General features: G+C 50.3%; 1 protein-coding gene across 1 annotated transcript; it reads right to left on the bottom strand.

Moving 5' to 3' along the window:
• Positions 1 to 319: 319 nt before the first annotated feature.
• FOXF2 (forkhead box F2) lies at positions 320 to 10,291 on the bottom strand. The gene is made up of 2 exons (XM_035126261.1): positions 9,280 to 10,291; positions 320 to 564 (listed from the first exon to the last, which is right to left on the bottom strand). The coding sequence occupies exons 1-2, from the start codon at positions 10,238 to 10,240 to the stop codon at positions 395 to 397; spliced, it is 1,131 nt and encodes a 376-aa protein (XP_034982152.1). The 5' UTR covers positions 10,241 to 10,291; the 3' UTR covers positions 320 to 394.
• Between the last annotated feature and the right edge of the window lie 1,301 nt (positions 10,292 to 11,592).

The raw sequence follows: 11,592 nt of genomic DNA, 5'->3' as shown, positions 1-11,592 counted from the left end.
CTAGGATGGAGCTGCAATATGGCGCACATGTCTGTGGGGCTAGAGCTGCTTATCTTGCACGCGTGGGCAGCCCCGCTGAACGCGGTCGGGCTTACTTGGAGGGAACACGTGCAGGCCTGCTGTGAACTCAGTGGGAGAGGCTTAGGATCCCGCGGAAAAGGAGCGCGCGTATCCAACGGGGCGTCCGGCCCTTACGTGGCTTTCCTTAAGTGACTGGCGCACTGTATTTACAAAGGGAGGCTCGCGGAGCTCGGCGTGGACCTCTGGGCCCGATCCGCGCGAATCCTCCCGTTGCGTGTGATCTTTTGGGTGAAGTCTTTGGACCTCTCTCTCTCTTGCTCCCACCCCGCCCTCCCCAATCTTCTCCTTTCAATCCAGCTCCCAATGTCAGTGTTCACATCACACAGGGCTTGATGTCTTGGCAGACGCTTTGATGGTGGTGGTGATGGTGGTAATAGGAGCCGCTGGCCGACGGGTGGAAGGAAGAGATGCCGTTGAAGTTGAGGACGAAATCCTTCCTGTCGCACACCGGGGACGGGTGATGCTGGTAGCGAGGCAGCCCCACTGCGGAAGAAGCGAGAAAGAGCGAGCGAGTCCACAGAACAGCTCAAACGGTTCCCCTGGAGAAGCCAGGGTGGGTAGCTGAGGGGCGTGACTGGGTGGGTGGGTGGGGTGGTCAAACGGTTAAAGGGTGTGACTTCAAAATCCCCACTGCCTAGGTCAGGCTTCCTCAAACTCGGCCCTCCATATGTTTTTGGCCTACAACTCCCATGATCCCCGCAGGCTTATTGCGTGCATAGGAGGAGTGTAAGCCGCCTAGACAGCATCTTAAAATGCAGAGACATCACCTTGCCCACAAAGGTCCATATAGTTAAAGCTATGGTTTTCCCAGTAGTGATGTATGGAAGTGAGAGCTGGACCATAAAGAAGGCTGATCGCCTAAGAATTGATGCTTTTGAATTATGGTTCTGGAGGAGACTCTTGAGAGTCCCATGGACTGCAAGAAGATCAAACCTATCAATCCTAAAGGAAATAAGCCCTGAGTGCTCACTGGAAGGACAGATCCTGAAGCTGAGGCTCCAATACTTTGGCTACCTCATGAGAAGAGAAGACTCCCTGGAAAAGACCCTGATGCTGGGAAAGATTGAGGGCACAAGGAGAAGGGGACGACAGAGGACAAGATGGTTGGACAGTGTTCACGAAGCTACGGTACCAACATGAGTTTGACCAAACTGCTGGAGGCAGGAGTGCCTGGTGTGCTAGGGTCCATGGGGTCACGAAGAGTCGGTCACGACTGAACGACTAAACAACAACAATCCGCCTTGAGCGCCTTGGAAAGAAGGCGGACTGCAATAGTAACTGTACTGATAGCCAGAAAGCAAGTATGGAAGGGAGAGGAAGCCGCATAGCTGCCTTTCCTCATAGAGGCAATCAAAGCCTTTTTTGTTTGTTTTTACTCTCCTTTTTAAATGTTCTACCGAACATTTAAATGCTGTTCGGGGGACCCACAGACCCATTCGGGGCTTTCGCTGCCCAAACTATGCCTATTCACAACGCATCTCACTTTAAGCCAGAGGTTTGGGGCCTAAATGTCTCTCCTGACTTCCGATCACCCCACAAGCGCGCAGGACGCCAAACTGCCTCCAGGGCTTCTCACAGTGCAATCCTACGGACGTTTAGTCCGAAGTAAGTCCCAACTATTTTTGAGAAGACTTACTGCCTGGTAAATGTGACTAAGACTGCAGTCTCCAATAAGTGGATAACTGTCCCGTTTACCTGGATTTTTCCACACCTAGGTATTCTGGGCCTGTAGGATCCGCGCACAGTTCAGTGAAAAAGGGAATGTGGAACTCCGAATGAATTAAGATCCCGATCCTAACGACACAATTGACTTTAAAGTAAAGCACTTCGATTTTCAATTGAGCTTCCTTTTCGATAGTCAGCGTCCAGACCCAGCGGTCCTACCGCCTCGCTCCCCCTTTTCAAGGGATAAATACTGACCCAGAAATTAGGGACAGAGCATAATCTGAACTTGTTTGCGGCACCCGTCGATCGCCTTTCAGCTATCGTTCGCACAGGCGGTTCACAACACAGAAACCCTCTGAACCATTTAGCATTACAATGAAGTACAACGTTTCGGTCCTCAGTAAAAGCTACAGAAAGGGCTGAAAGCTTCCAGCTCCTGCTATTATTCGCAAGTGCGAGTCAAAATGCGGGATTCGGAGAGAGTTTTGTGGAAAGGGCCCCCCTCCCTCTGAGAGAGGAAGTTTCAGAACCTATGGGACTCAGTGGACCTCTCGTGATTCTGACTCAGCTCTGCCCAAACCCCATGATAAATGCGCTGTTTTGTGTTTCCCTTATTAAGGCTGATCTCGGGTTGTGATCTATGTTGAGGTGGTTAGATCTCAGCAGAATTTTATAGCATGATGCTTCTAATGCAGCCCTTATTGATAGCAAAGCAATGACCGGGGAGCCTGAGATTACCGACTTCACAGAGGCCGCTGCGCGAAATCCTGTTAAGCATCTGAGCCATTTATCTCAAGGAAATCTCCCGAATCTCGGTCAACTAAAAGGCAGAAAAATCCCTGCCATTATTTTTGGCCCAAAACTTCTGCAGCGACGGATCTGCTTGCACCGGCTTGATGTGCGCAATTTGATGCGCATGGACGTAGTTGCGCATCCTCCATGCCTGTCGCTGGCTCCGCGCAGCAACAGAGGCCTAAGCCCACATCCTAGTTTCACCGAAGTGCTCTTGTTTAGCTGACTGAATGCAATTCGGATCTTGAGCATCTCCCGTTGAAGACCCAGTGGGATGCCCCATATCCCCCTCAGTTTACAACCTGCTTATTTTATTTCTGAAATCTTTTGAATAAGCCCCTTCAAGGAACCGACAGGGCGGTTCTTGACCAAAGCAGGTTGGAAACCGCGCTGGCGCAGAGTCTGACTCCCGGGCTGTAAGATCTGGGTTAGTTTACATGGAGCGGTTACAGCCACAAGGTGGATCCGGCCGCAGTGGTTAGGTCGAGGTGTCCAGACCCGGGGAGTCTTCCCTTCCACCCAGGAGTGCTGTTGGGCACCGAGTCGCTCTCCATTCTTTCCTAGCTAGCTGCAGGAACTCTCCCCCCCCCCCCGCAACGAGTGGGCTCAATAGGTTAATCTGCCCGTGCCCCGGAAATGAAGAGCAGCCCCCGGGGCATCTTCAGAAAAGCAGTATGGTGTAGCGGTTAGGGTGCTGGACTAGGGCGTGGGAGAGACCAGCGTGCAAAGTGACCATGGGCCACTCACGACACCGCCTCCCAGCCTAACCTACCTCACAGGGTTGGTTTGTGGAGTTAAATGAGCAGGAGGAGGACCACGGACGCCCCCTGGGGCTCCTTGGAGAAAAAGATGCGGTAAAAACGCAATAAACAAATACATTTCTTTTTCTTCCTCCCTCCCTGTTCAGGAACCGTTTTGGATAGCTCTGTCTGCCAATCGAGGCTCTCGTTTCTAGGGCTGCAGAGCGGTTCCCTTTCTCTTTGATCGTGATGCAAAAGACTGCAAGGGTCTGGGAAGAAGGCATAGCTGCCAAGTTTTCCCTTTTCTCGCGAGGAAGCCTATTCAGCATAAGGGAAAATCCCTTTAAAAAAGGGATAACTTGGCAGCTATGAGAAGGGCTTCGGATCGATACCCCTCCCCATAACTCCCTCTTTATCCAAAGTTGTTTTAGCTGAGCAGTTGGAAAAAGGACTCCCATCGAGAGGGAAAGTGGAGAAGCCGCTTGCTGAATTTTCTCAGTCTCCGCTCAACGCCTACTTCACTTTTGCCCCAGAGGGCTGTGCTGAGTAATAGTTAGAGGGTCTCTCTCTCTCTCTCTCTCTCTCTCTCTCTCTCTCTCTCTCTCTCTCTCTCTCTCTCTCTCTCTCTCTCTCTCTCTCTCGTCTGCCCCTTTGCTCACCCCGGAGCGGTCCCTTTGGTAAAAGCGATTATTTCGCTGGATTTCCTCTGTCTTTCTAATAACCTGCCTGGTATGCTCCTAATGAAACCGGCGCGCTTTATTGCAGCTCTGATTCAATCAGTTCGCTTTGGTTTAACAGTGTGCGAAAAATGTCCGCCTCCCTCCTCCTCCTCCTCTCCCTCCCTCTGCTCCGTTCGCCTCTAAGCCTCCGAGAGAAACGACTTCTGTTTCCAATCTTGCTCGGCCCTTCTTAAGGGGAGGGCGGGAGAGAGGCTCAGGAGAGGCCGGGGTTTAGCATCTCCTCGGCACTAAACCGTGCATGATTTGATGGGGCTTTATTGACCGATAAAAATCAATTGGGGACCGACATTACAGCGCTGTCAGCTCATAAACGAGCGGCTCCACAGCGCCTGGTATTCCGGGCGGGGCAGAGACCTTACGTCCTCGATTGCTTTGCCGGCCAGGATTTCAAAGCAGCGAGTTCATTTAAGATCGCGATCCTAAAGGCATTTTCTCGGTTGCTAAATGCCACTGGGCTGACAGGAAGCAGGCGCCGATCCCGGCAGCAGTTATTCGAAAGACTTTCATTGCAAATCAATGAAGGTTACTTCTAGCAGGCGGGGAGCTGAGATGTCATGGCCTGATCTTGTGTCCTTCAGTCTCATACTACTCCTGCGATGCACTCTTTCACGGGACTCCCCAATCGCATCGTTTGCAATGCTGGGGTCCAAGGCTCGCTTGGAGAGGCGATGTTGGGGTGAGGAGCTGCTGCTGGACCCCAGCTCCCCAGCTCATCTGACCATTCAGCATTCCCATTGCGGCTCATGGGACTTGGAGTCCTACCACACTTGAAAGACCACACCGGTTCCCCAGTCCCTGCTGTAATGTCTACTTGAACTGGGAAAAAATTCCCTCCCAAAAATATGCCTAGGATTTGTCTACTTCCCAGGAAATGCACTTGCAACCTTCTTTCTTTCTTTCTCTTTCCCTGATGATGTTTCATAGCAGTTTCTTTTTAATTGAGCTAGATTTATATAGTATATTGTTCCCCAATTAAACATGCTTTTTAAAAAAAAACTTCAAAAATATTTCTGGGTTTCCTTGCCCACTTCCTTAAGATTAAACATTTTTTTAAAAAAAATAAATAAATCCGGATAAGATTTAAGAAACTCTCGTGTTACGCATTGGCAACCTGCTTATTTTAGAGCAGTCCCATTGACTCTGAAGAGCCTACATCGGTATACGGTAGCTGGTTTGGCTGATTGAGAAGCATCAACCAAGCTTCCTTAGGCCTACTATCTGCACATCTTTAAGGTGCTTCGATCCTCACCCCCTCCTCCACGGGATCCAAGAAGCCCAAAGTAATAGCAGAAATCCCTGCCTAACCAGTTATTGAGTCTTTGAAACACCTGAGTGCTACTTGAAGCTGACAGTTTCGGCAGGGGCCTGCTTTTCCTGAGACCTACTACGCATACATGCATAGGATTATCAATGTAAATGTGGTTTTGGGACGTGTGCCTCTGGGTTGTTGTGGATCGGGCTGGCTCGACCTATACTCCCCAGGGAATAGTGTTTGTCAAAACTGCCAAATGTTTAGGGGAAAATAATCCTGACGCAGAAGCAAAAGATTTCTTCTGATCCAGCATGTTGCGTTCAGAAAGCGGTTGGATAATTCTGAGAAAGAATGCAGTCCCTTAAAATCCAGGAAATGGGCATTTTAAAGAAGGGTGGATTTAGAGGCGGAAACTGCAGGAGGCTAAGGAGGGAGACGATGTGCTTTTAAATTACTATCTTCCTTCACCCCAATCCATTACTGACCGGTTAAAGACCCATTTACACTCAGTGGAACTTCTCCACCGCCAGCCCTCGAGCCCATTAAAGCTAATGGCGGGACTGTGTTTTAGAGTCAGAATCAAGGTGTAAAAATAAAATTAAAGGCCACTCCGTAAAACCAAATTCTGTATTTAAATTTCCTTCCTATGGTTACCTCGGGAGATTAGGATGTCGGTTTCATTCAACCCTCACCATCCTTTTTCTCATTAAAAAAAACAAAACAAAATTTCCAGAGATCCTTCTGGAATCATTTCCACTAGGGAAGGGTTCTGGTTTTTTCTTTCCCCAAATCCCAAGCTAAAAAGGAAGGTGATTTGGAGAGGGAGGGGGCGCTAGTGGTGGTGGTGGGGGGGGAGAGAGAGATGGAGAGTTGGGCTCAGCAGATGATTGACAGCAGGTCGCCGACAAGCAAAGCGAAGCAATGGACAAGGTCGTCTGTATTTGTTACTTGTTGAAATTCCCATAAAATTGAACAAGACCTCGCTCTCATCTGGGTTAAGTCAAGCTCCAATCCCCTTCGGTGTGGTCCAGCCCAGACTGTCTTTGTTTAGTTAACCTCCGAGACCCACGTTTAAAAGGGCTATTTGGAAAATTTCCTCCGTAAGAGCCCAACATCTTTTACCCATTTCTATGCCTTACACTCGCAGCTCTCTCGCTCTCTTCCACCCAGATTTCCTAAAGAATCTTTTTTTAAGAAATATTTTTTTCTCCTATAAAAAGCAACATACTATGAAGAGAGAAAAACAACAGAGCAGTTCCTTCCAGTTATAGAAATGGGTCTGAGTCTCACGCTAGCACCTTTTTTAAAAAAAGAAAATCCGAATAGATTTACCGCCCCCCAGCCTCATCCCTCAGGCTGTATGCAGATAATATTTCTCCCTTTTTTTCAATTAGATGGCTATAAACCTCCAGGGTATTTTTTCTTTTTCTTTTGCTCCCGCTGTGGTAATGAGACCCTTTTTTTGAGATTTGTTATGCTTTCTTCGCTATCACCAGGGCTGAGAAAAGGGGTGTTTTTTTTTCTAAAAAAAGAAATTTGCAGGAAAGAACCCGTGGTATGTCATGCTCGCCAAGCGCTTCACTTTATTCAAAACGGACACGATCCAGCCAAAGTAAAAAGCCCTTTCCCCGTGCATTTCCCCGGGAGATATTTAAAAGGCTATTTTAGGCATGCTGCATTCAGTGAAGCAAATTCCAAACTAAAAGCTGCAATCCTACACAGAGAGTAAGCTCCATTGAACACGGTGGGGATTTACTGCTGAGTAAACATGCCTAAACGTGGGCTACACATGGACTTCCAATTGCAGCAGCCGGTATTTTAGAGGGGTGGGGTGGGGGAGCTGTTTGGCCAAATTGTTAATCTCGATCTAATAATCCTAATCTTGACTCAATTGCAGTGCCGAGCCAGCGACTGGGCGCTATGATCGAGATTCGAATTTAAATGAGATGATTATCAATAATGCAGCGAAGTAAAAATAACCTATCTGTACCGGTGGTTTACATTGATCTCTGGCATTCTACTTAACAAATTGAGCCTGGCTTTAGTAAGACACAGTCAGGAGGATGTCCTGCGGCTATATTCTTTTGGTGAACGTGGGTGGGGGTGGGGGTGGGGGTGGGATAAAAAGTCATATCTCTCTCTCCTACAAATCCCCCCCCCATCCCAGCCCTCCCGAATTGCTGCTCTACTTCTCTCCGAACAATAGGTCTATTTTCCCCCCTGGAAGCAGCTTTTGTTTTCTCACGTCAAAGCTGGTGTTTTCAGAGAAAACACCGAGGAGACCCAGCACCGGGGCTTGTTATTGAGGCAGCGTTATCTGACAGCTACAACTTTAACCTGAGCGAGCAAAGGGATTTATTTCCAGTCTCTTCGCAATCGCCCGCCTTCCCCGCGAAGGGGTGTTCTTTTTTTTTTTTAATTAAAAAACAACAACACCCTACCTACTGTTTTGGAGGTCGCAGGTCATTCCTCTCGAACCTCCCCGCCCCCCCCCCCAAAATCCAATCTACATCTATCGAGATCTGTACATATATAATACACATGAAGAGGGTCGTTGTCAGAAATGAAATGGCTGGTCGCCTAAATGAGCGTGATGCGCCCAGACGCCACGACGATGGGCGCCCTCTAATATCCCGATCCAAAGCCGTCTTTGGCACTTAATTCTAAGTAGGTGCGCTCAAGATCGCTGCCACTCGGTATTCTTGAAATATCTAGTCACTTTCCTGTTCAGGGTTTCGCTTTCAGAAACCGAACCAGCGCCTTCTGCACCTTCCTTTCCAACATCTTTGGCACATTAAAAAGAAAAGTATTTACAACCTCTGTAGATCGAAGCTTTCGCTGCAGTAATGAACTGAGACATTAACAAGCCGTCCTATCTAAACAACTTCCACTTGGAATAATTCCCATTGATTCCAGTGGCCCTTACTTCCAAGTAAGTGTGGACGGGATCACATCTCAATGATCAAGATTAATTCACAGAAACAATTGCCACCTCCTGATTCTACGCCCACAGTTTCTAAAGGAGGTGGGCACCCCACTTACTCTGGAAGTGTGCACATGTATTTGGGAAGGGTGTGCAGCGTCTTATCATCCCTGGCCTGCCTGCAAGTCCAAAAAAAGTTGGTTTAAGGAGCCTTACTTCTATGTTCTCCTTGATTTCATCCAAATATATTAGTTTCAAGCCAGCTTGTTTGCTCATTGTCAACCGTCGGCTGGATCCCTATCCTGCATTCCTCGCCCTTGCCTCCCAGGTTTAGAATCCCAAATAATGCACTTTCAAGAGATTGGCCCCCATCAAGCTCTAGTCTAGCTTTATTGCAACCAGTTGCAATCCCCACTGGATGCGACCCATCCTATGGTGTGTGGGGATCACATCCGCACCAGTTGCTGGATGTTGTCAGGGCGCGTTCCGGGCTGTTCAGCATTCCGTGCCCGGCAGACAGAGCCATTTGCAACGGAGTCCTTTTTAAAATTGTTATTTGCATGGATGGCATTTACCCCCACGAGATTGTGCTCTTAGCATCACGCGTGTAGGATCTCAAACCAGTCAAGTTAGTGGCAGTGAAATCCTCCAGTGGGAGCGAGGTTGGAGCTGTGGTGAATTAAGAAGATCAATCAGCTCCTAAATGTATTAAGTTGTAAATAGAAATGACCAGAACGAGATCTGCCTGTTTACAATAAAATATTACTACTTCTGCTGGAACATGCTTAAGAACTGAGCCCAAAGCTTCCTTTGAACAAGTTATGGGAATCTGCGGAGTATCTATCTATCTATCTATCTATCTATCATCTATCTATCTATCATCTATCTATCTATCTATCTATCTATCTATCTATCTATCTATCTATCTATCTATCATCTATCCATCTAATGTCAACAGGCTGATTTCCTATTTCAAAAGAAGCTGGAGGACCCCATTCGGCTTACTTGTGAGGTGGGCAAAGGTGTGGAGGGTTGAGCGCGTGTGTATTTGGGGAGGTGGAGGTGGGGGCGGGTCGCCTTTGGTACCTGAGAGGTCTTCCCTGCCGTTTTGGTGCAAGTAGCTCTGCTCCAGCGAGTAGGAGGCCACTCCGGAGTGGATGCCCGTGGGGGCGGCGGGGGTGGGCGGCGGCAGGGCCTGCTGCTTGAGATAGGGCGAGGCAGCCGAGGAGGTCCAGTGTCCCGCGGGGCTGCCGTAGGGCGAGTGGCACTCGATGGCGCTGGCCATGGCGGGTGATGAGGGCACGGGGCTGCTGCTGCTGTCGGGGCCGTAGTCGGCGCCGCCGTTGGAAGGCACCGGGCAGCTGGCCATGTAAGTGGAGCCCGGGTTGGGAGACATGTGTGGGACGTGGTGCGCCTCGTAGGCGCCGGCCTGCATCACGTCCAGGGGGTTGTAGCCGTTCGGGTGGCAGCCCAACGGGGCGGCGGGGGGCGCCTGGAAGTCGAAGCCCTGCGGGAGGAAGCCCAGGCCGTTCACCATGCGGTGGTACATGGTGGGCTTGAGCGCCTGGCATTTCCTTCGGAAGCCCCTGGGGCGCCGTCGGAAGGAGCCTTCCTCGAACATGAACTCGCTGGCCGGGTCGATGGTCCAGTAGTGGCCCTTCCCGGGCCGGCCCAGCCCTTTGGGCAGCTTGATGAAGCACTCGTTGAGCGACAGGTTGTGGCGCACCGAATTCTTCCAGCCCTGGTACGCGCCGCGGAAGAACGGGAAGCGCGCCTGCAGGAACTGGTAGATCTCGCTCAGCGTCAGCCGCTTCGACGGCGAGCTCTGGATAGCCATGACGATAAGCGCGATATAGGAATAAGGAGGCTTCTCCGGGCGCCTCAGTCCCGAGCTGGCTTTCTTGGTTTTCGAGGGCGCGGACGCTGAAGCGCTGCTGTTGCTGCTGCTGCCGTTGCTGGACGACTCCAGCGCGGAGGGCGGCGGAGGCGGCTGCTGGCTCATCAAGGCCGGGCTGCGAGGCACCGGGGCCCCGATCTCGGAGCTCATGGAAGCTGCTCCTCCTGGGCCACCTCCTCGGCGATCTGGAAGCGGTCCCTGAGCATCCCTCCCTCCCTCCTTCCCTGCGCAAGCCTCCCTTTCTCCCTTTCTCCGTCTGTTTGCCTCTCTTCTGTTTCGCACAAGCCCAGCGCTCTCTCCCTCCCTCCCTCTTTCCCCTCTCTGACCCCCCTCCTCCTTCTCCTCCCCCGCTCCCCCGACTCAGGAGCCTACAGTTCTCTCCAGCTCTCCGGCTCGGCTCTCTGCCCCCCACCTGGTGGCCATCCTGAAGCCTTTAAAGAAGAGGAAATCCAGCGAAACCCCTCGCCGCTTTTGCGTAAAGGCAGCGCAGCCAAACAGAATCCGCGGACGCCTATCCGGACTTTAAATCTGTCGCCTGCTGGAGGAACTTTCCCCTCCCTCTTTCCCGAAATCTCCTTTCCCATTGAGTCTATCCAAAAAATCAGCCTGGGGGAAGAGAGGAGCGAAGGGGAGGGGGGCCCTAAAGGGCGCAGTTCCTCCGCTCCAGCTGGCCTCTGTCCACCGCCCCCCCTCCAGTCCTGCGAGCTGCCCGCAGAGGCTCCAGATCTCTCTGGCTGCCATCCTCGCTACACGCAATTATACCATCCATCACGCTTGCCCTGAGACAGTTGCTAAGCCTCGCAGCACACGCTCACCACCAGACCCCGAAGGTAATGCGCGGGTGGTGTGGCTTTTCTGCTCCTTTCCTACTCCTGCCAGGACAACTGCCAGAGATCTCGGCTAGCTCAAAGGAATGCTCGGGGATTTTTGCGACAAGAAAGAATCGCACTATTTAAAAAACCAACCCCCCTTTTTCAGCTTCTGAAAAACACATATAACAATCCCCATATACCCCACCCTCCAGAAACATTCCCTGCATATGCCAATGCCATGTAAATAACACAGTCAAATATTAAGTTTGCAAGTAGCTTCTAATCGATTGCATCAGTTAGGTGTCTTCAATTCTCCGTAACAGATTGTGCCAAAGTGAGAGCGAATGCCTCATTCTAGGACACTCTCTCTCTCTCTCTCTCTCTCTCTCTCTCTCTCTCTCTCTCTCTCTCTGTGTGTGTGTGTGTGTGTGTGGTAAACCCAACTAATTTAGGTCTTTGGATCGAAACCGCTAAGCACATACCCCTGCCTTTCCAATAGTTTAGCTTGCACATTTAAGGAAAAGTAGAAACCATATGAATCAATAGGATTTAGTCCCAAAACATTTCCTTGGAAAGAAATCCTATTGATTGCTCTGGATACTGCATTTAATTAAGTGTGCAACCGTAGCCCATTTGAAAAGCCAATGAGATTTTTTTTTTTGCCAGTGGCTTCAGCAAGCACCAGGACTG

The sequence above is a fragment of the Zootoca vivipara genome, chromosome 8 (genome assembly GCF_963506605.1).
Source record: "Zootoca vivipara chromosome 8, rZooViv1.1, whole genome shotgun sequence".
Lineage (NCBI taxonomy): Eukaryota > Metazoa > Chordata > Lepidosauria > Squamata > Lacertidae > Zootoca > Zootoca vivipara.
The sequence above is the reverse complement of the archived record's forward strand: the minus strand, read 5'-3'. Positions and strand labels throughout refer to the sequence as shown.

Excerpts from the sequence above, each read along its gene's own strand:
- FOXF2 (XM_035126261.1), bottom strand. The coding sequence starts at position 10,240 with ATGAGCTCCGAGATCGGGGCCCCGGTGCCTCGCAGCCCGGCCTTGATG. Across the intron at positions 565-9,279 it reads CGGCAGGGAAGACCTCTCAG|TGGGGCTGCCTCGCTACCAG; the intron begins GTACCAAAGGCG and ends CTTCTTCCGCAG.